General features: G+C 38.1%; 1 protein-coding gene across 4 annotated transcripts in view; it reads left to right on the top strand.

The window, feature by feature from the left end:
* NRK (Nik related kinase) overlaps window positions 1–22,330 on the top strand; it is a 163,396-nt gene that overhangs the window by 94,486 nt on the left and 46,580 nt on the right. For all 4 annotated transcript variants that reach the window (XM_089904240.1, XM_089904242.1, XM_089904241.1 and 1 more), the window contains exons 9-12: window positions 1,012–1,066; window positions 5,198–5,276; window positions 6,343–6,518; window positions 22,070–22,133. In XM_089904240.1, the coding sequence (XP_089760366.1) occupies window positions 1,012–1,066; window positions 5,198–5,276; window positions 6,343–6,518; window positions 22,070–22,133 (374 nt within the window). The remainder of the gene's footprint in view (window positions 1–1,011; window positions 1,067–5,197; window positions 5,277–6,342; window positions 6,519–22,069; window positions 22,134–22,330) is intronic.

Raw genomic sequence — 22,330 nt, 5'->3', positions numbered from 1 at the left:
CAAACAATTCATTGTGGTTTCGTTGTATGGGACCTAGGACTCGATACTTGAAGTTGATTAATTCAAGTTTCATCTCTTTTCCCTTTCCCTTAAATGCCCCTTGCTTGATCTGCAAGCAGACCTGATGAGAGCTTATTATAGCCCAGTACTATTAGGAGCTATGGAGACAATGGAAGTGTAATGTTCTTTAAGTGGCTTGCTGTAAAAAAATAATGTTTTATAGCTGTACAATTTTTGGCAGTCTTCCAAGGACTTTCACCCGTTTTAATTATATGTCTTTAATTTTTAGTCCCATGTAACTTAAAGAAAACTTAAACCATCACAACAACCCTTTGAAGCTAAGACATCTATAAACAGGTGTCTTAACAATTCAGTTAACTTGCTTAGGAGTCATTAAGCCAAACAGTGCACCTCTAGCCCTGTGCCCTTTCCACATTCTAAAAAACAAAGTACAGTTAATAGTAGTGAGGGTCATTTCCTAGAGCCTCCTAGAATATAATTTCCTAGAATTATAATAATTCTACCTTCAATATACTATATTCAAGGAACTGCTGAAGTGCTTATATATAGTATTTCATTTAATACTTAAACTAGTTCTATGATGTGTATACCATTATCATCTCTACATAGGGTGAAATTGAGATACAAAGAGTTAAATCATTTACCTAAGATCCAACTTCTTTACAGCTAGTAGTATGTGATAGGACTTCTTTACAACAAATTCCTTCTGTTATTTCAGTTAAGGTAACAATAGCAATACATCCAAGATGAATTTTCCTTACATTGAATCCCATCCCATGTCAACTGGTTGTGTAGTGTAGTACTGGCTGGTCACAGGGTCAAATAAGATCTTCCTATAACATCAGTCTATAATGAAGCCCCATTATAGAAAACCCATAAAATGGCTGTAGCATTGACATCTCCCCTCAGCCAAAGATTGTTTTGAGATTCTAAATACTATCAGTTTCCCATTTTTAAGTGACATTTTTTTGATCATCTTTTCTTTTGCAGAGTGATGTGTGGTCCGTGGGAATCACTGCTATTGAAATGGCTGAAGGGGCTCCTCGTGAGTAAAAATATTTGTTGTTTGTTCAAAGTTAGGGAAACATGTTGTACAAATCTGTCACTTGTACTAGCTAGCTTGTACTGGCTACAAAGGTGCCACACTATGTGCCAAACTATAAATGGTGGCCTTTTCCTGCTTACCAAACACTGCAGTCAGAATGGCCAGATATGTCTATAAGAAGAGTTTGTATTTTTCTCTCTTAAGATATCTTATTTTAGGATGATTGAGTGTTGTTTCAATTTAGCCTCAGTAACATTTGGTCCTGATAGTCCTAACCAAACAGAATATAAAGGCATTCAGTACATATTCACTGGTGGAATATTTAGGTTCCCAAACATTTACAGTTATACACTGCTACTACTTCAGACTGTGACAGTTGAGAAAATCTCCCAGTAGTTCCTTTTAATTGAGCCAATCCTGAACAACATTGAGAAGTAAGTTTTTTATTTTCCTTTGGAGTCAGTCTAGCTCATCATTGGTGCCTTCCTTGCTCCTATCAGCCACTTCATTGCCCCTAATTGTTCAGAAGGCTTCATTTCCTCTTGTTTCCCCCTCCTTCCCATCATTTAAATGACCTGTCAGCATTCTGTTCTCTCAGGACACTGTTTTCTGATAGGAAAGTGAAAATAGAATGTGAACTTGTGTATAAATGATTAATAACCATCTAATGTATTACCCCATAAGCAGAGCATATTTGTTGTCCTCAATACCTAAATCCAAGGATATAAATAATAAATACATTCCTAGTATTGATGAGAAGTGAGAGAAGTGCCTGGAGTGTGTGTGTCAGGGGGCAGGGGTTGGAATTGCTTTGCTTCTCCCTCTCCAAGCAGATCTTGTAGGCTCCCATGTCCCTACCTGCTTCATCTGCACAGTATCTACTATATTATCACTGTGTTTCAAGGCTAATGGGAGTAGAAATAGTGGTAACATAATTGTAAAGAATTCCTGGTGTCCCTTGGAATATCACATATCATAGAACGGGCTTGGATTAAAGCTGAGCCAGATGTGGAGATCAGGTCACTGCTGCGTCTCTGTTAGTGCCCAAAAAACTACAAAGTACCTATATTGGGTGAGATTTTAAATGATGGAAAAATTGTTTACTCCACATATATATAACTGAGATGAAACTGGGAAGGTACATATTATTCCTCATTATCTCATGATTATTTCTCTTTATGAAACATGCTTAAATTATATTGAGCTCCTCCACTCTTCCTCTTCCTCCTCCTCTCTTGCTCTCTTTAAATACACATATTGTATTTCATGAATATTGATGCATGTATTTGGTTAGGATGAATGACTGCATCAAGTAGTATATTATTTCTATTGTCTTTCCAAAAAGACTAGCTTTCTACATTTTGCAGATATGTACTTTTTGATTCACCGTTTTTGGTTTCACTTTTTTATTCTAAAATAATAAATCATTGGAGAAAAGAGGCGTAATGAGCAACTCACAGAAGAAATACAGAGAGGGAGTTCTTCACAGAATACACAAATGGCAACTTTTTGCAAAAGATAGGTGAGGACCAGGAGATTCTTAACTCACAGTAGAAAATAGGACCAGCATGCCTGGATAAGTAGTCATTGGAATGGTGCAACTTTAGTCATGAACAACTTGAAATAGCCATACTGCTAAAACATTTGTCTTTCACCAGTCTCCTTTATTGCCTGGAGTATTAATTTTGGATGGGAATGGCTGTCATCAATTTAAATACAGAAATCCCCCAGGTTGTGATATTTATCATCTCAGAAAGGATGGCCTTCCAAAGTGACAGTTATGTGATAATTACCTCTGAGGTCCAAATAACAAAATCCCCTTCTGCCTTTGGTGAGTCTCTCCCAGGGAAGTAAAAAGAAATAGAGAATACCTTCTCACTAAAAGGGTGCTGTAGGGACTCTCAGAGGAAAGAGAATCAGGACCCTTGCACATCAGGACTTTAAGTCCTTGGATTCTGGATAGAAATTCAAATTTGATGTGCAGTCCTTTAAACCAAGGCCAGAACATTGCTAGTAGTTATTCAAACACCAGAATATCATAGGTCAATTAATATTGAATATGTGTAGTTCTTAGTTTCTTTGTTTTTTGTAGAAAAGTGAATCGTTGCCTGGAGAAGCAGGACTGGATTGACAGTTTACTCCAACTCTCCTTCCTTGTCAAGGATCTACAACAGCCAATTTACCTTAATCAGAACTGTATCTTTCCCTATGTTAGCATTCTCCTTGGTGTTGTAGAGATTGTTTGTAATACTATCAGACATGCTTGTTTATAGTCCTACTTCTATTCATTGTAGTGTCCTTCCCTTACACCCCAGATCAATCTTTACCTGAGTGTCTTTACCCCTGTCCCATCAGGAGACCCATTTCTTCAGTATTCAGAAGATTCCTTTGGATCTCAACATATTGTAGGTGTTAAACCACGTTATTTAAAATAATTCAACCTATACCCAGTTTAATGTTTCTAATCTATCAAGATATGTATTTTTAAAGTAGATTTACTACTTCAAAGGAATGAGCCTCTAATGGTGAAAATTTAGGCAACATTAGGATATATGGGGTGAAGGGGACATTAACTGGAATTCCTAAAATTAAACAATATAGGAAACCTCCACAATTGCTGTTTGACATAGTTCTTGTACCCACCCTATGCCTCATTCATTTGTGGACTTCTCCTTTCCTTTCATGAAAACTTACCCAGCCTATGCCCTAACTCTTGACACTGAAGATGTTGTTAGTTAACTGAGATGCTCAGATGTTAATAAATGACAACTGCTTAATATTGTAAAATTTTACTTACAATATGTTTAAAGGACAGATTCTGGTGATTGATTGGACACAGTAAAGGAATGAAGAGAATCAAATATTATCCGGATGTTTTGAGCTGGGGGCTAATTTTGCCCTCAATTATATACCTGCACCTTCTATTAATTTATACCCATGTAATTGAAACAAAAGTTTGACCTTTGAACAATTGCCTTTATATTACTCTAATGAAATTACCCTGGGGAGTTTCTTTCTACTACTATGAGAGGCCAGTTCGACATTGTAATTTCTCTGGAGATGTATTTTGGGAGAGGAAGGATGCCTCTAAAGAGTTATTAATATCAAAATGTCCTCAGATGAATGGCACACTTCTAGCGTTAGATGAAATTTACACTATGGCTTTCCTTTGGGGGAATTATTGCACTGCCTGTTTTCTTTAATCAAAACACAAGAGGAAATAAGTGAAGTGAGACACATATTTAAACACTTACAGAAAATCCCAGAATTCCCAAGCCAATGAGGTAATGAAATTATATACCACATATTGGAATAGGCTTTTCTTTGTATGGCTGTGTGTCTAAAAAAGGAGAATGAAAGTCTAGTAATTTGGCACAGAATTGAGGTGCCAGATAGTTAAAATCTTATAATATCAATAGCTAATATTTATTAAGTGCTTACTCTGTGCCAGACACTTTTATATGTAGGTTGCCATTTAATCCTCATAGCAACTCTTTGAAGGAATTCTTGATATATTTCCTGTTTTTAAGATGAAGAAACCAAGGCACAGAGAGGTTAAGTAATTTGCCCAAGGTCACAAAGGTAGAATTAGGATTTGAACACAGATGATCTTACTCTAGAGGGTGTGTTCTTAATAGTTACTCTATCTACTTCTTTTCCTAGGACTGTCAGCTTCCAAAACAGATTATTCTCCTCTTTTTAGACTACTAAATCATTGTTTATATATTATTGCAAACAGTTATTAGTCTGGTTGACTTTTTCAGCCTATAATTACATATTCCAATTTTACAACTGTAGATACCTGCAGTACAAAAACACAGAAGAGTGTTTGTCTCCACCTGTATTGTTTACTTCTCTAGATATAAATTATCAATCACACATTTCAAAATTTTTATCTAGTGTAATTTATTATTATTTGTCACACCTGGCAATAGTGAAGCTTTAGGATCTTACATAATGGACTGTTTGTGTTAAAATCAGCTTTCCTCTAACTACATTCTTTTGTATCTATTCCTTAGTATCTATTCAACATGATATGTGAAAGAATAGTGAGAATCCCCTCTGGAATAAGAGGTGTGTTCTGTAGTTACCCTTATTACTCATTCTAAGCTTATCTATTTTACTTTGCAGCCCTGTGTAACCTTCAGCCTTTGGAAGCCCTATTCGTTATTTTGCGAGAATCTGCTCCCAAAGTCAAATCCAGCGGATGGTAAAGATGAATGACTTAATCTCTTAAACACATTAACCTGATATTTTTATGTAGCAGAATTCATTTGGTCAGTCCTGCTTCAACATCCTTATTGGACAATATTTCCTAAAAACCAATACCTTAAGTAAGGGGGTCTAAATGACTAGTGTTCATTAAGAGCTAGCTAGCCAATCAGAAATAATACTCTCCATAGTATATTGTGATGACATTACTGTCCTGGCATTAGTGACATATTCAGTTATTTCTTCAGTAATGGGATGGACTAATGGAAGCCATTTGAGAAGTTTCTCACTGAGCCCAGATAGGCAGTCAGTGATTGTGATATATAGCCCAGTCGTTTGACCCATTAAACTAAACATCCAAAGACCTAGAAAAGAGGACTTGTTCTCTCAGCGTGCTACAGCCCAACTAAACTTGGGAATCTTTCTTCCTGAAGCTTTTTGATCTAGTACCTGAAGCTCTTGCTTGTTCTTAGTATTTATTGCTTTCCTGGTAGAAGTGGTTACTATGATTTGATTGCAGACATTCTTCCTTGTGATTAAATTTAACCCTTCCCACAGATTCAGGCTTTCTGGTCACATCTGTTTCTGTGGGCCATTTTATAAGATTAATTAGTCATGGTACTATTAACACCCTATTCTGGATCATTACATTGGCACCTTTATAGCTTAAAGTGCATATAGTCAAGTGAAACACTCAGGCTTCAAAGTATGACTACTGTGGGATGACCAATCTAGTCTCATGGTCTATATAAATCACATCAACCACTTAATTGCCTTCACACCACTTGACTTTTTATCATGTACATACTTCCGAACTCATTGAAGTTTCTACTATTATTTGGATAGAAAATGCCATTGACTCTGGCCTCTTCAGAGGTTTGAATGGCATTGCTGTGTAATGTATATTGTCAAGCTGCAGAATATTTGGCTATTGAAAAGACTATTAATAGCTAGAGACAACTCTCTTCAAAAATACAACCTTCAGAGTGGCATGTGGGTGGAGGTGGGAGGAGGTGTGGCAGGCCTGAGAATGCTCTTTTATCTCTTTGACTCATTTCTTTTAGGTCCCGCAAGTTCCATAATTTCATGGAAAAGTGCATGATAAAAAATTTCTTATTTCGTCCTACTTCTGCAAACATGCTTCATCACCCATTTGTTCGGAATATAAAAAATGAAGGGCATGTTGTTGAGTCATTAAAGAAGCACCTTACTGGAATCATTAAAAAGAGACAGAAAAAAGGTAGAATATGTGAATCTTCATTTTACTGGAATAAATATTCAAATGAGAGCAAAATTTATTAAATATTTTCAGAAAAAAATATTTAAGAATTAGGTTGAAAGTAAAAATTCTGAGACCACTGATATTTAGTTTTTCCACTAATATGCCATATGCATTTAATTCATTATCTCTTACCTGATCATATATATATACATAAGATTATAATTTTTTGTCAGTTACAACTGGCACGTGTTCATATTTACAAAGACTTTGAAGGCCTCCAGAAGAATTTTGTGATATGCCAATTTCATTTTAAGAAAACTCCTAACTGAAGAAATAAAATTTAAAAAAAGATAACAAAATCTATATCTTATTATTCAGTGTACCATACAAAGTTGATTTTATGTATGAACCTCCAACTTTAAGATGAAACTAAAGGAACACATTTATGCAAATAAAAGTAAGCTTCTAGATTTTAATGTCAAAAATGGCAGGATGAATGTTCATCAAACCCAGAGGAAATTACTTAGGAAGTTCTAACTTTATAGGTTGTATACCATATTTTGCATTTAACTTAGGGCACCATAGGCAGGGTTGAGTGGTAATGGAATAGCAAGGGGGGAGCCTGAAAAAGATAGCAGGCATTCTCAGATTCACTCTAAGATTGATTGCAGTGAGCTCCTTCCATCTACATAAATATACATATCTTATTTTGGAGTGAGAAGCAGAAGGAATTAATTTATTTACCCATGGTGGAGAATTTATTGGACCAGCATCACAGAAGCCGACCAGTCACAAATGGATACAGGAAGACCACACATCTAGTTGAGAATTCGCTAATTACCAGAGCTGCAAGATTTTCAAAATGTAACCTGCAGGAAAAGACACGATTATATGGAGATTACATGGAAGATGTAAATATAGTTGTCCTAAACTCTTTTTTTTTTTAATGTCTTTATTGGAGTATCATTGCTTTAAAATGTTCTGGTAGTTTCTTCTATATAGCAAAGTGAATCAGCTATATGTAGACTTATATCCCCTCCCTCTTGTGTCTCCCTCCAACCCTCCCTATCCCACCCCTCTAGGTGGTCACAAAGCACCGAGCTGATCTCCCTGTGCTATGGGGCGGCTTCCCCACTAGCTATCTAATTGACATTTGATAGTGTATATATGTCAATGCTATTCTCTGACTTCGTCCTAGCTTACCCTTCCCCCTCCCTGTGTCCTCAAATCCATTCTCTACGTCTGCATCTTTATTCCTGTCCTAACCCTAGGTTCTTAAGACCCTTTTTTTTTTAGATTCCATATATATGTGTTAGCATATGGTATTTGTTTTTCTCTTTCTGACTTACTTCACTCTGTATGACAGTCTCTAGATCCATCCACCTCACTACAAATAACTCAATTTCGTATCTTTTTATGGCTCAGTATATTGCATTGTATACATGTGCCACATCTTCTTTATCCATTCATCTGTCGATGGACACTTAGGTTGCTTCCATGTCCTGGCTATTGTAAATAGAGCTGCAGTGAACATTGTGGTCCATGACTCTTTTTGAATTATGGTTTTCTCAGGGTATATGCCCAGTAGTGGAATTGCTGGGTCGTATGGTAGTTCTACTTTTAGATTTTTAAGGAACCTCAATACTGTTCTCCATAGTGGCTGTATCAATTTACATTCCCACCAACAGTGCAAGAGTGTTCCTTGCTGGTTTCCTCTCCAGCATTTATTGTTTGTAGATTTGTTGATGATAGCCATTCTGACTGGTGTGAGGTGATACTTCATTGTAGTTTTGATTTGCATTTCTCTAAGGATTAGTGATGTTGAGCATCCTTTCATGTGTTTGTTGGCAATCTGTATATCTTCTTTGCAGAAATGTCTATTTAGGTCTTCTGCCCATTTTTGGATTGGGTTTTTTGTTTTTTTCATATTGAGCTGCATGAGCTGCCTGTATATTTAGGAGATTAATTCTTTGTCAGTTGCTTCATTTGCAAATATATTCTCCCATTCTGAGGGCTGTCTTTTCGTCTTGTTTATGGTTTCCTTTGTTGTGCAAAAGCTTTTACGTTTCATTAGGTCCCATTTGTTTATTTTTGTTTTTATTTCCATTTCTCTAGGAAGTGGGTCAAAAAGGATCTTGCTATGAATTATGTCATAGAGTGTTCTGTCTATGTTTTCCTCTAAGAGTTTTATAGTGTCTGGCCTTACATTTAGGTGTTTAATCCATTTTATTTTTGTGCATGGTGTTAGGGAGTGTTCTAATTTCATTCTTTTACATGTAGCTGTCCAGTTTTTCCAGCACACTTACTTAAGAGGCTGTCTTTTCATCATTGTATATTCTTGCCTCCTTTATCAAACATAAGGTGACCATATGTGTGTGGGTTTACCTCTGGGCTTTCTATCCTGTTCCATTGATCTATCTTTCTGTTTTTGTGCCAGTACCATACTGTCTTGATTACTGTAACTTTGTAGTATAGTCTGAAGTCTGGGAGCTTGATTGCTCCAGCTCCGTTTTTCTTTCTCAAGATTGCTTTAGCTACTTGGGCTCTTTTTGGTTTCCATACAAATTGTGAAAATTTTTGTTCTAGTTCTATGAAAAATGCCATTGGTAGTTTGATAGGGATTGCACTGAATCTGTAGATTGCTTTGGGTAGTAGATTCATTTTCACAGTTTTGTTTCTTCCAATCCAAGAACATGGTATATCTCTCCATCTGTTTGTATCGTCTTTAATTTCTTTCATCAGTGTCTTATAATTTTCTGCATACAGGTCTTTTGTCTCCTTAGGTAGGTTTATTCCTAGGTATTTTATTCTTTTTGTTGCAATGGTAAATGGGAGTGTTTCCTTAATTTCTCTTTCAGAGTTTTCATCATTAGTGTATAGGAATGCAAGAGGTTTCTGTGCATTAATTCTGTATCCTGCTACTTTAGCAAATTCATTGATTAGCTCTAGTGGTTTTCTGGTAGTCTTTAGGACTGTCTATGTATAGTATCATATCATCTGCAAAGAGTAACAGCTTTACTTCTTCTTTTCCGATTTGAATTCATTTTATTTCTTTTCTTTTCTGATTTCTGTGGCTAAAACTTCCAAAACTATGTTGAATAACAGTGGTGAAAGTGGGAAACCTTGTCTTGTTCCTGATCTTAGTGGAAATGGTTTCAGTTTTTCACCATTGAGAACGATGTTGGCTGTGGATTTGTCATATATGGCCTTTATTATGTTGAGGTAAGTTCCCTCTCTGACTACTTTCTGGAGGATTTTTATCTTAAATGTTGTTGAATTTTGTCAAAAACTTTTTTGCATCTATTGAGATGATCATATGGTTTTTTATCCTTCAATTTTTTAATATGGTGTTTCACATTGATTGATTTGCGTATATTGAAAAATCCTTGCATCCCTGGGATAAACCCTACTTGATCATCGTGTATGATCCTTTTAATGTACTGTTGGATTCTGTTTGCTACTATTTTGTTGAGGATTTTTGCGTCTATGTTCATCAGTGATATTGGCCTGTAGTTTTCTTTCTTTGTTTGTGACATCTTTGTCTGGTTTTGGTATCAGGGTGATGGTGGCCTCATAGAATGAGTTTGGGAGTGTTCCTCCCTCTTCTATGTTTTGGAAGTGTTTGAGAAAGATAGGTGATAGCTCTTCTCTAAGTGTTTGATAGAAGTTGCCTTTGAAGCCATCTGGTCCTTGGCTTTTGTTTGTTGGAAGATATTTAATTACAGTTTCAATTTCAGTGCTTGTGATTGGTCTGTTTATATTTTCTATTTCTTCCTGGTTCAGGCTCAGGAGGTTGCGCTTTTCTAGGAATTTGTCCATTTCTTTCAGGTTGTCCATATTTTTTGGCATATACTTGCTTGTGTTAATCTCTCATGATCCTTTGTATTTCTGCAGTGTCTGTTGTTATTTCCCCAGTGTCATTTCTAATTCTGTTAATTTTTGTATTCTCCCTTTTTTTCTTGATGAGTCTTGCTAGTGGTTTATCAATTTTGTTTGTCTTCTCAAAGAACCAGCTTTTAGTTTTATTGATCTTTGCTATCATTTTCTTCATTTGTTTATCATTTATTTCTGATCTGATCTTTATGATTTCTTTCCTTCTGCTAACTTTGGGTTGTTTTTTTGTTGTTTTTGCTGTTCTTTCTGAAATTGCTTTTGGTGTAAGGTTAGGTTGTTTCTTTGAGATTTTTCTCATTTCTTGAGGTAGGTTTTTATTGCTATAAACTTCCCTCTTAGAACTGCTTTTGCTGCATCCCATAGGTTTTGGGTCACTGTGTTTTCATCGTCATCTGTTTCTAGGTATTTTTTGATTTCCTCTTTGATTTCTTCAAGTGATCTCTTGGTTATTTAGTAGCATATTGTTTTGCCTCCATGTGTTTGTATTTTTTACAGATTCTTTCCTGTAATGGGTATCTAGTTTCATAGCGTTGTGGTCAGAATTGATACAATTTCAAGTTTCGTAAATTTATCAAGGCTTCATTTGTGACCCAAGATATGATCTATCCTGGAGGATGTTCCAGAGCACTTGAGAAGAAAGTGTATTCTGTTGTTTTTGGATGGACTGTCCTATAAATATCAATTAAGTCCATCTTGTTTAATGTATCATTTAAAACTTGTGTTTCCTTATTTAGATTCATTTGGATGATCTGTCCATTGGTGAAAGTGGGGTGTTAATGTCCCCTACTATGATTGTGTTACTGTCGATTTTCCCTTTTATGGCTGTTAGCATTTGCCTTATGCATTGAGGTGCTCCTATGTTGGGTGCATAAATATTTACAATTGTTATATATCTTCTTCTTGGATTCATCCCTTGATCATTATGTAGTGTCCTTCTTTGTCGCTTGTAATAGTCTTTATTTTAAATTCTATTTCGTCTGATATGAGAATTGATACTCCAGCTTTCTTTTGATTTCCATTTGCATGGAATATCTTTTTCCATCCCCTCATTTTCAGTCTATATTTGTCCCTAAGTCTGAAGTAGGTCTCTTGTAGACAGCATATGCACACGTCTTTTCTTTGTATCCATTCAGCCAGTGTGTGTCTTTTGGTTGGATCATTTAACCCATTTACGTTTAAGGTAATTATCGATATATATGTTTCTATTAACATTTTCTTAATTGTTTTGTGTTTGTTTTTGTAAGTCTTTTCCTTCTCTTGTGTTTCCTGCCTAGAGATGTTCCTTTAGCATTTGTTGTAAAGCTGGTTTGGTGGTGCTGAATTCTCTTAACTTTTGCTTGTCTGTAAGGTTTTAATTTCCTGTTGAATCTGAATGAGATCCTTGCTGGGGAGAGTAATCTTGGTTGTAGGTTTTTTTCTTTCATCACTTTAAATATGTCCTGCCACTCCCTTCGGGCTTGTAGAGTTTCTGCAGAAAGATCAGATGTTAACCATATGGGGATCCCTTGTATGTTATTTGTTGCTTTTCCCTTGCTGCATTTATTTTTTTTTTGTATTTAATTTTTGATAGTTTGACTAATATGTGTCTTGACGTGTTTCACCTTGGATTTATCCTGTATGGGACTCTCTGTGCTTGTGGACTTGATTGACTATTTCCTTTCCCATATTAGGGAATTTTTCCAGTATAATCTCCTCAAATATTTTCTCAGTGCCTTTTTTTCTCTCTTCTTCTTTTGGGAGCCCTATAATTCGAATGTTGGTGCACTTAATGTTGTCCCAGAAGTCTCTGAAACTGTCCTCAATTCTTTTCATTCTTTTTTCTTTATCCTGCTCTGCAGTGGTCATTTCCACTATTTTATGTTCCAGGTCCTTTTTCCGTTCTTCTGCCTCAGTTTGTCTGCTATTGATTCCTTATAGAGAAATTTTAATTTCATTTATTGTGTTGTTCATCACTGTTTGCTTGCTCTTTAGTTCTTCTAGGTCCTTGTTAAATGTTTCTTGTATATATTTTTCTCATGGTTTCTAAAAATTTATTTCAGTTTTCAGTATTTAAACTAGACTTTGTGTAAACCCTCCCCAACCTCCTCGTAATGAGTTTGGATTGTTTAAATCTCAATGCATAGACTTGATTTCCCCTGAGCATAAGCTGGTACAGAGCTTATTCTCATTCTCTCAGAATAAAGGTAAAATTACGGAAAATGCATGTTGAGGTTAAACTCTGCTTCAGTTAACAACCATATAATAATATTTATACTTGCATATGAATATATGCATATATATGAATATATCACATTGACACTTGCTACATATTTTATGAATTAATGTAAAATATGCATTATGGTGAATTGTTACCTGCATATTCATTCCCTGGTTTCTTTTTGTTTTTTTTTTACATCTTTATTACAGTATAATTGCTTTACAATCGTGTGTTAGTTTCTGCTTTATAACAAAGTGAATCAGTTATACATATACATATGTTCCCATATCTCTTCCCTCTTGCGTCTCCCTCCCTCCCACTCTCCCTATCCCACCCTTCTTGCATCTCCCTCCCTCCCACACTCCCTATCCCACCCCTCCAGGTGGTCACAAAGCACCGAGCTGATTTCCCTGTGCTATGCGATTGCTTCCCACTAGGTATCTACCTTACATTTGGTAGTGTATATATGTCCATGCCTCTCTCTCACTTTGTCACAGCTCACCCTTCCCCCTCCCCATATCCTCAAGTCCGTTCTCTAGTAGGTCTGTGTCTTTATTCCTGTCTTACCCCTAGGTTCTTCATGACATTTTTTTTCTAAAACTCCATATATGTGTGTTAGCATACGGTATTTGTCTTTCTCTTTCTGACTTACTTCACTCTGTATGACAGACTCTAGGTCTATCCACCTCATTACAAATATCTCAATTTTGTTTCATTTTATGGCTGAGTAATATTCCATCGTATATATGTGCCACATCTTCTTTATCCATTCATCTGATGATGGACACTTAGGTTGTTTCCATCTCTGGGCTATTGTAAATAGAGCTGCAATGAACATTTAGGTACATGACTATTTTTGAATTATGGTTTTCTCAGGGTATATGCCCAGTAGTGGGATTGCTGGGTCATATGGTAGTTCTATTTGTAGTTTTTTAAGGAACCTCCATACTGTTTTCCATAGTGGCTGTACCAATTCACATTCCCACCAGCAGTACAAGAGTGTTCCCTTTTCTCCACACCCTCTCCAGCACTTACTGTTTCTAGATTTTTTGATGATGGCCATTCTGACTGGTGTGAGATGGTATCTCATTGTAGTTTTGATTTGCATTTCTCTAATGATTAATGATGTTGAGCATTCTTTCATGTGTTTGTTGGCAGTCTGTATATCTTCTTTGGAGAAATGTCTATTTAGGTCTTCTGCCCATTTTTGGATTGGGTTGTTTGTTTTCGTGTTATTGAGCTGCTTATAAATTTTGGAGATTAATCCTTTGTCAGTTTCTTCATTGGTAAATATTTTCTCCCATTCTGAGGGTTGTCTTTTGGTCTTGTTTATGGTTTCCTTTCCTGTGCAAAAGCTTTGAAGTTTCATTAGGTCCCATTTGTTTATTTTTGTTTTTATTTCCATTTCTCTAGGAGGTGGGTCAAAAAGGACCTTGCTGTGATTTATGTCATAGAGTGTTCTCCCTATATTTTACTCTAAGAGTTTGATAGTTTCTGGCCTTACATTTAGGTCTTTAACCCATTTTTAGCTTATTTTTGTGTATGGTGTTAGGGAGTGATCTAATCTCATACTTTTACATGTACCTGTCGAGTTCTCCCAGCACCACTTATTGAAGAGGCTGTCCATTCTCCACTGTACATTCCTGCCTCCATTATCAAAGATAAGATGACCATATGTGCGTGGGTTTATCTCTGGGCTTTCTCTCCTGTTCAATTGATCTATCTTTCTGCTTTTGTGCCAGTACCATACTGTCTTGATTACTGTAGCTTTTAGTATAGTCTGAAGTCTGGGAGCCTGATTCCTCCAGCTCCGTTTTTTTTTCTTTTTTTTTTTTTAACATCTTTATTGGGGTATAATTGCTTTACTATGGTGTGTTAGTTTCTGCTCTATAACAAAGTGAAACAGTTATACATATACATATGTTCCCATATCTCTTCCCTCTTGCATCTCCCTCCGTCCCACCCTCCCTATCCCACCCCTCCAGGTGGTCACAAAGCACCAATCCAGCTCCGTTTTTCGTTCTCAAGATTGCTTTGGCTATTCGGGGTCTTTTGTGTTTCCACACAAATTGTGAAATTTTTTGTTCTAGTTCTGTGAAAAATGCCAGTGGTAGTTTGATAGGGATTGCACTGAATCTGTAGATTGCTTTAGGTAGTAGATTCATTTTCACAATGTTGATTCTTCCAATCCAAGAGCATGGTATATCTCTCCATCTATTTGTATCATCTTTAATTTCTTTCATCAGTGTCTTATAATTTTCTGCATACAGGTCTTTTGTCTCCTTAGGTAGGTTTATTCCTAGATATTTTATTCTTTTTTGTTGCAATGGTAAATGGGAGTGTTTTCTTGATTTCACTTTCAGATATTTCTTCATTAGTGTATAGGAATGCCAGAGATTTTATGCATTAATTTTGTATCCTGCCACTTTACCAAATTCATTGATTATCTCTAGTAGTTTTCTGGTAGTATCTTTAGGATTCTCTATGTATAGTATCATGTCATCTGCAAACAGTGACAGCTTTAGTTCTTCTTTTCCAATTTGGATTCCTTTTATTTCCTTTTCTTCTCTGATTGCTGTGACAAAACTTCCAAAACTATGTTGAATAAGAGTGCTGAGAGTGGGCAACCTTGTCTTGTTCCTGATCTTAGTGGAAATGCTTTCAGTTTTTCACCATTAAGGATGATGTTGCCTGTGGGTTTGTAATATATGGCCTTCATTATGTTCAGGATAGTTTCCTCTATGCCTACTTTCTGGAGGGTTTTTATCATAAATGGGTGTTGAATTTTGTCGAAAGCTTTCTCTGCATCTATTGAGATGATCATATGGTTTTTCTCTTTCAATTTGATAATATTGTATATCACATTAATTGATTTGCGTATATTGAGGAATCTTTGCATTCCTGCAATAAACCCCACTGGATCATGGTGTATGATCCTTTTAATGTGCTGTTGGATTCTGTTTGCTAGTATTTTGTTGAGGATTTTTGCATCTATGTTCATCAGTGATATTGGCCTGTAGTTTTCTTTCTTTGTGACTTCCTTGTCTGGTTTTGGCATCAAGGTCATGGTGGCCTCGTAGAAAGAGTTTGAGAGTGTTCCTCCCTCTGATATAGTTTGGGTGAGCTTGAGAAAGATAGGTGTTAGCTCTTCTCTAAATGTTTGATAGAATTCGCCTGTGAAGCCATCTGGTCCTGAGCTTTTGTTTGTTGGAAGATTTTTAATCACAGTTTCAATTTCAGTGCTTGTGATTGGTCTGTTCATATTTTCTATTTTTTCCTGATTCTGTCTTGGTACGTTGTGCATTTCTAAGAATTTGTCCATTTCTTCCAGGTTGTCCATTTTATTGGCATAGAGTTGCTTGTACTAATCTCTCATGATCTTTTGTATTTCTGCTGGGTCAGTTGTTACTTCTCCTTTTTCATTTCTAATTCTATTGATTTGAGTCTTCTCCCTTTTCTTCTTGATGAGTCTGGCTAATGGTTTATCAATTTCGTTTATCTTCTCAAAGAACCAGCTTTTAGTTTTATTGATCTTTGCTATCATTTCCTTCATTCCTTTTTCATTTATTTCTGATCTGATATTTATGATTTCTTTCCTTCTGCTAACTTTGGTGTTTTTTTGTCCTTCTTTCTCTCATTGCTTTAGGTGCAAGTTTAGGTTGTTTATTCGAGATGTTTCCTGTTTCTTAAGGAAGGATTTTATTGCTATAAACTTCCTTCTTAGAACTGCTTTTGCTGCATCCCATAGGTTTTGGGTCCTCGTGTCTCCATCGTCATTTGTTTCTAGGTATTTATTGATTTCCTTTTTGATTTCTTCAGTGATCACTTCGTTATGAAGTAGCATATTTTTTAGCCTCCATGTGTTTGTATTTTTTACAGATCTTTTCCTGTAATTGATATCTAGTCTCATAGCGTCATGGACAGAAATGATACCTGATATATTTTTAATTTTCTTAAATTTGCCAAGGCTTGATTTCTGACCCAAGATATGATCTATCCTGGAGAATGTTCCATAAGCAGTTGAGAAAAATATGCATTCTGCTCTTTTTGGATGGAATGTCCTATAATTATCAATTAAGTCCATTACGTTTAATGTATCATTTAAAGCTTGTGTTTCCTTATTTATTTTCATTTTGGATGATCTGTCCATTGGTGAAAGTGGCGTGTTAAAGTCCCCTACTATGAATGTGTTACTGTCAATTTCCCCTTTTATGGCTGTTAGTATTTGCCTTATATATTGAGGTGCTCCTATGTTGGGTGCATAAATATTTACAATTGTTATATCTTCTTCTTGGATCGATCCCTTGATCATTATGTAGTGCCCTTCTTTGTCTCTTCTAATAGTCTTTATTTTAAAGTCGATTTTGTCTGATATGAGAATTGCTACTCCAGCTTTCTTTTGGTTTCCATTTGCATGGAATATCTTTTTCCATCCCCTTACTTTCAGTCTGTATGTGTCTCTAGGTCTGCAGTGGGTCTCTTGTAGACAGCATATATATGGGTCTTGTTTTTGTATCCATTCAGCCAATCTGTGTCTTTTGGTGGGAGCATTTAGTCCACTTACATTTAAGGTAAATATCGATATGTATGTTCCTATTCCCATTTTCTTAATTGCTTTGGGCTCGGTATTGTAGGTCTTTTCCCTCTTTTGTGTTTCTTGCTTAGAGAAGTTTCTTTAGCATGTGTTGTAAAGCTGATTTTGTGGTGCTGAACTCTCTCAGCTTTTGCTTCTCTGTAAAGTTTTTAATTTCTCCATCAAATCTGAATGAGATCCTTGCTGGGTAGAGTAATCTTGGTTGCAGTTTTTTCTCCTTCATCACTTTAAATATGTCCTGCCAGTCCCTTCTGGCTTGCAGAGTTTCTGCTGAAAGTTCAGCTGTTAACCTTCTGGGGATCCCCTTGTGTGTTATTTGTTGTTTTTCCCTTGCTGCTTTTAATATGTTTCCTTTGTATTTAATTTTTGACAGTTTGATTAATATGTGTCTTGGCGTGTTTCTCCTTGGGTTTATCCTGTATGGGACTCTCTGTGCTTCCTGGACTTGATTAACTATTTTCTTTCCCATATTAGGCAAATTTTCAACTAAATATTTTCTCAGTCCCTTTATTTTTCTCTTCTTCTTCTGAAACTCCTATAATAAGAATGTTGGTGCATTTAATATTGTCCCAGAAGTCTCTGAGACTGTCCTCAGTTCTTTTCATTCTTTTTTCTTTATTCTGCTCTGCAGTAGTTATTTCCACTATTTTATCTTCCAGGTCACTTATCCGTTCTTCTGCCTCAGTTATTCTGCTATTCATACCTTCTAGAGTATTTTTAATTTCATTTATTGTGTTGTTCATCATTGGTTGTTTCATCTTTAGTTCTTCTAGGTCCTTGTTAAATGTTTCTTGCATTTTGTCTATTCTATTTCCAAGATTTTGGATCATCTTTACTATCATTATTCTGAATTCTTTTTCAGGTAGACTGCCTATTTCCTGTTCATTTGTTAGGTCTAGTGGGGTTTTATCTTGCTCCTTCATCTGCTGCGTATTTTCTGTCTTCTCATTTTGCTTATCTGACTGTGTTTGGGGTCTCCTTTTTGCAGGCTGCAAGTTCGTATTTCCCGTTGTTTTTGGTGTCTGTCCCCAGTGGCTAAGGTTGGTTCAGTGGGTTGTGTAGGCTTCCTGGTGGAGGGGACTAGTGCCTGTGTTCTGGTGGATGAGGCTGGATCTTGTCTCTCAGGTGGTCAGGTCCACGTCTGTGTTTTGGGGTTTCTGTGGACTTATTATGATTTTAGGCAGCCTCTCTGCTAAAGGGTGGGGTTGTGTTCCTGTCTTGCTAGTTATTTGGCATAGGGTGTCCAGCACTGTAGCTTGCTGCTCGTTGAGTGAAGCTGGGTGCTGGTGTTGAGATGGAGATCTCTGGGACATTTTCGCCATTTGATATTATGTGGAGCTAGGAGGTCTCTTGTGGACCAGTGTCCTGAAGTTTGCTCTCCCACCACAGAGGCACAGAAGTGACTCCTGGCTGCAGCACCAAGAGCCTTTCATCCACCTGGCTCAGAATAAAAGGAAGGAAATGTAGAAAGAAACAATTAGTAGAAGTAGAAAGAAAGGAAGAAAGAAAGAAAGAAGGAAAGAAAGAATGAAAGGAGGGAGGGAGGAAGGAAGGAGGGAAGGAAGGAAAAGAAAGAAAGAAAGAAGATAAAATAAAGTAAGATAAAATATAAAAAAGTTATTAAAATAGAAATTAATTATTAAGAATAAAAATAAACAGATGGTAGAACCCTAGGACAAATGGTGGCAGCAAAGCTATACAGACAAAATCTCACACAGAAGCATACACATACACACTCACAAAAAGAGGAAAAGGGGAAAAAATCCTAAATCTTGCTCTGGAAGTGCACCTCCTCAATTTGGGTGATTCGTTGTCTAAAGAAGGGAAGGAAGGAAGGAAGGAAGGAAGGAAAGAAAGAAAGAAAGAAAGAAAGAAAGAAATGAAGGAAGGAAGGAAGAGAGAAAGAAAGAAGATAAAGTAGAATAAAATAAAGTTATTAAAATAAAAAATACTTATTAAGAAAAAATAATAATTTTAAAAAACGGACAGATAGAACCCTAGGACAAATGGTGGAAGCAAAGCTATACAGACAAAATCTCACACAGAAGCATACACATACACACTCACATAAAGAGGAAAAGGGGAAAAAATCATAAATCTTGCTCCCAAAGTCCACCTCCTCAATTTGGGATGATTTGTTGTCTATTCATGTATTCCACAGATGCAGGGTACATCAAGTTGATTATGGAGCTTTAATCCACTGCTTCTGAGGCTGCTGGGAGAGATTTCCCTTTCTCTTCTTTGCTCGCACAGCTCCCGGGGTTCAGCTTTGGATTTGGCCCCGCCTCTGCATGTAGGTCTCTGGAGGGCGTCTGTTCTTCCCTCAGACAGGACGGGGTTAAAGGAGCAGCTGCTTCGGGGACTCTGGCTCACTCAGGCCGCGGGGGGGAGGGAGTGGCATGGAGTGCGGGGCGGGCCTGCGTGACGTTGCAGCAGCCTGAGGCGCGCAGTGCGTTCTCCCGGGGAAGTTGTCCCTAGATCCTGGCACCCTGGCAGTGGCGGGCTGCACAGGCTCCCCCGAAGGGGAGTGTGAATAGTGACCTGTGCTCGCACACAGGTTTCTTGGTGGTGGCAGCAGCAGCCTTCGCATTTCATGCACGTCTCTGTGGTCCGCGCTTTTAGCCGCGGTTCGCGCCCATCTCTGGAGCTCCTTTAAGCAGCGCTCTTAATCCCCTCTCCTCGCGCAACAGGAAACAAAGAGGGAAGAAAAAGTCTCTTGCCTCTTCTGCAGGTTCAGCCTTTTCCCCAGACTCCCTCCCGGCTAGCCGTGGTGTACTAGCACCCTGCAGGCTGTGTTCACGCCGCCAGCCCCAGGCCTCTCCCTGTGCTCTGACCGAAGCCCGAGCCTCAGCCCCCAGCCCCGCCCGCCCCAGCGGGTGAGCAGACAAGCCTCTCGGGCTGGTGAGTGCCGGTCGACACCGATCCTCTGTGCAGGAATCTCTCCGCTTTGCCCTCCGCACCCCTGTTGCTGCGCTCTCCTCCGTCGCTCCGAAACTTTCCCCCTCTGCCACCAGCAGTCTCCGCCCGCGAAGGTGCTTCCTAGTGTGTGGAAACCTTCCTCCCTCACAGCTCCCTCCCACTGATGCAGGTCCCATTCCCTATCCTTTTGTGTCTGTTTATTCTTTTTTCTTTTGCCCTACCCAGGTACGTGGGGAATTTCTTGCCTTTTGGGAGGTCTGAGGTCTTCTGCCAGCGTTCAGTAGGTGTTCTGTAGGAGTTGTTCCACATGTAGATGTATTTCTGGTGTATCTGTGGGGAGGAAGGTGATCTCCGCATCTTACTCTTCCGCCATCTTCCCCTCGTCCTCTCTTGTATATTTTATTTCCAAGATTTTGTATCATCTTTACTATCATTATTCTGAATTCTTTTTCAGGTAGACTGCCTATTTCCTCTTCATTTGTTTGGTCTGGTGGGTTTTTACCTTGCTCCTTCATCTGCTGTGTATTTCTCTGTCTTCTCATTTTGCCCAACTTACTGTGTTTGGGGTCTCGTTTTCACAGGCTAGAGGTTCACAGTTCCTGTTGTTTTTGGTGTCTGCCCCCCGTGGGTGAGGTTGATTCAGTGGGTTGTGTAGGCTTCCTGGTGGAGGGGACTGGTGCCTGTGTTCTGGTGGATGAGGTTGGATATTGTCTTTCAGGCGGGCAGGGCCACATCTGGTGGTGTGTTTTGGGATGGCTGTGAACTTATTATGATTTTAGGCAGCTTCTCTGCTAATGGCTGGTGTTGTGTTCCTGTCTTGCTAGTTGTTTGGCATGGGGCGTCCAGCACTGGAGCTTGCTGGCTGTTGGGTGGAGCTGGGTCTTAGCATTGAGATGGAGATCTCTGGGAGAGCTTTCACTGATTGATATTACGTGGGGCCGTGAGGTCTCCAGTCGTCCAATGTCCTGAACTCAGCTCTCCCACTCAGAGCCTCAGGCCTGACACCTGACTGGAGCACCAAGACCCTGTCAGCCACACGGAATTATTTAGATAGTGGTCCTTGGCAAGTGAAACCACAAGATAGGAGGCTCGTGCTATGCCTGGTCCTGCTGAGCAATTTTCAGACTTTAGCTCATTTTGGCAACAGGGCGACTGGTTTGGTGACGTGAGGCAGGATGGGTCCATGAGGCGGGTGGTGCTCAGCCGGTGCACATCCTGAGGGACCCAGTCGAAGCCCTCAGGGAAGGCCAACAGTGACCAGGACTCCCACCTCCTGCAGCTGCGGCCTCTTTGGGATCTCCCTCCTGGTGTCAAGTATCTCTTACTCCTGCTTTGGAAGCTGTGCCTTTACCCTGAGCTTCTTCATGAGGCTATAGAAGTCCCTGAGGCGATGCATGAAAAGTGGGGGCCGCATTCCCAAAGTCTTTAATATAGGAAATTCAAAAGAAAAGTCTTTTATTTTTAAGCTTCTATATTTCAGTACTGCACAGCTGACAGGAAAGATGCCAAACATTTTCAGTGTGTCAAGTGTAAAACCCAGAATTTAGATTTTTACCTTCTCATTGAAAGGACAAAAGATAGGTGTGAGCCCAAGCCATAAAGTCCTTAAATCCAGAGTACACACCTGTAAGCCATGCTCACCAACCATCTAGTTTCTCTTGGCCCTTTCTCTTTTTACCTTTCTCAATTTTTCCTCTTTAGAATTGCAGCAATCAGGTTGCTAAATATTTTTTCCTATGCTGAGAGAAATTAGTCTCTATGGAATAGATGCACCGTGCTGCAGAAGTAGGCCTAGGAACAAGGATATTGTCTACATCACCAACTAGGCGTTATGTGAAGGGTTACAGTCCTCTTGTCCTTATAAATTCACTCAGCTTCCTGAGCAGTAAAGGGTGCACGTTGACTAAGGTGGATTATCTTAATCTCTGTTGACTGTTATGCATTTTTTTCCTCTTTCATAAAAAGGAATACCTCTGATCTTTGAAAGAGAAGAAGCTATTAAGGAGCAGTATACCATGAGAAGATTCAGGTGCGTTAGACATATTACATATATAATTTGATGTTAGCAATTCATGTAAGACAGTTGATTCCATACTGTTATATGTGACTCAGAAAACTTAATCCTTTCTGATAAAATAAAAACAGATCTGTATTTGCAAGAGATATTTGAGTGGAAATGTTGAGGAAAAGTTTTTATTACTACCCAAAGAGTCCTTAATTTCTGGT

The sequence above is a fragment of the Delphinapterus leucas genome, chromosome X, assembly GCF_059928025.1.
Source record: "Delphinapterus leucas isolate spDelLeu-1000000601 "Yukka" chromosome X, BTC_Dleu_Yukka2, whole genome shotgun sequence".
NCBI classification, from domain to species: Eukaryota; Metazoa; Chordata; class Mammalia; order Artiodactyla; family Monodontidae; genus Delphinapterus; species Delphinapterus leucas.
This window is presented reverse-complemented; position numbering and strand designations above follow the sequence as displayed.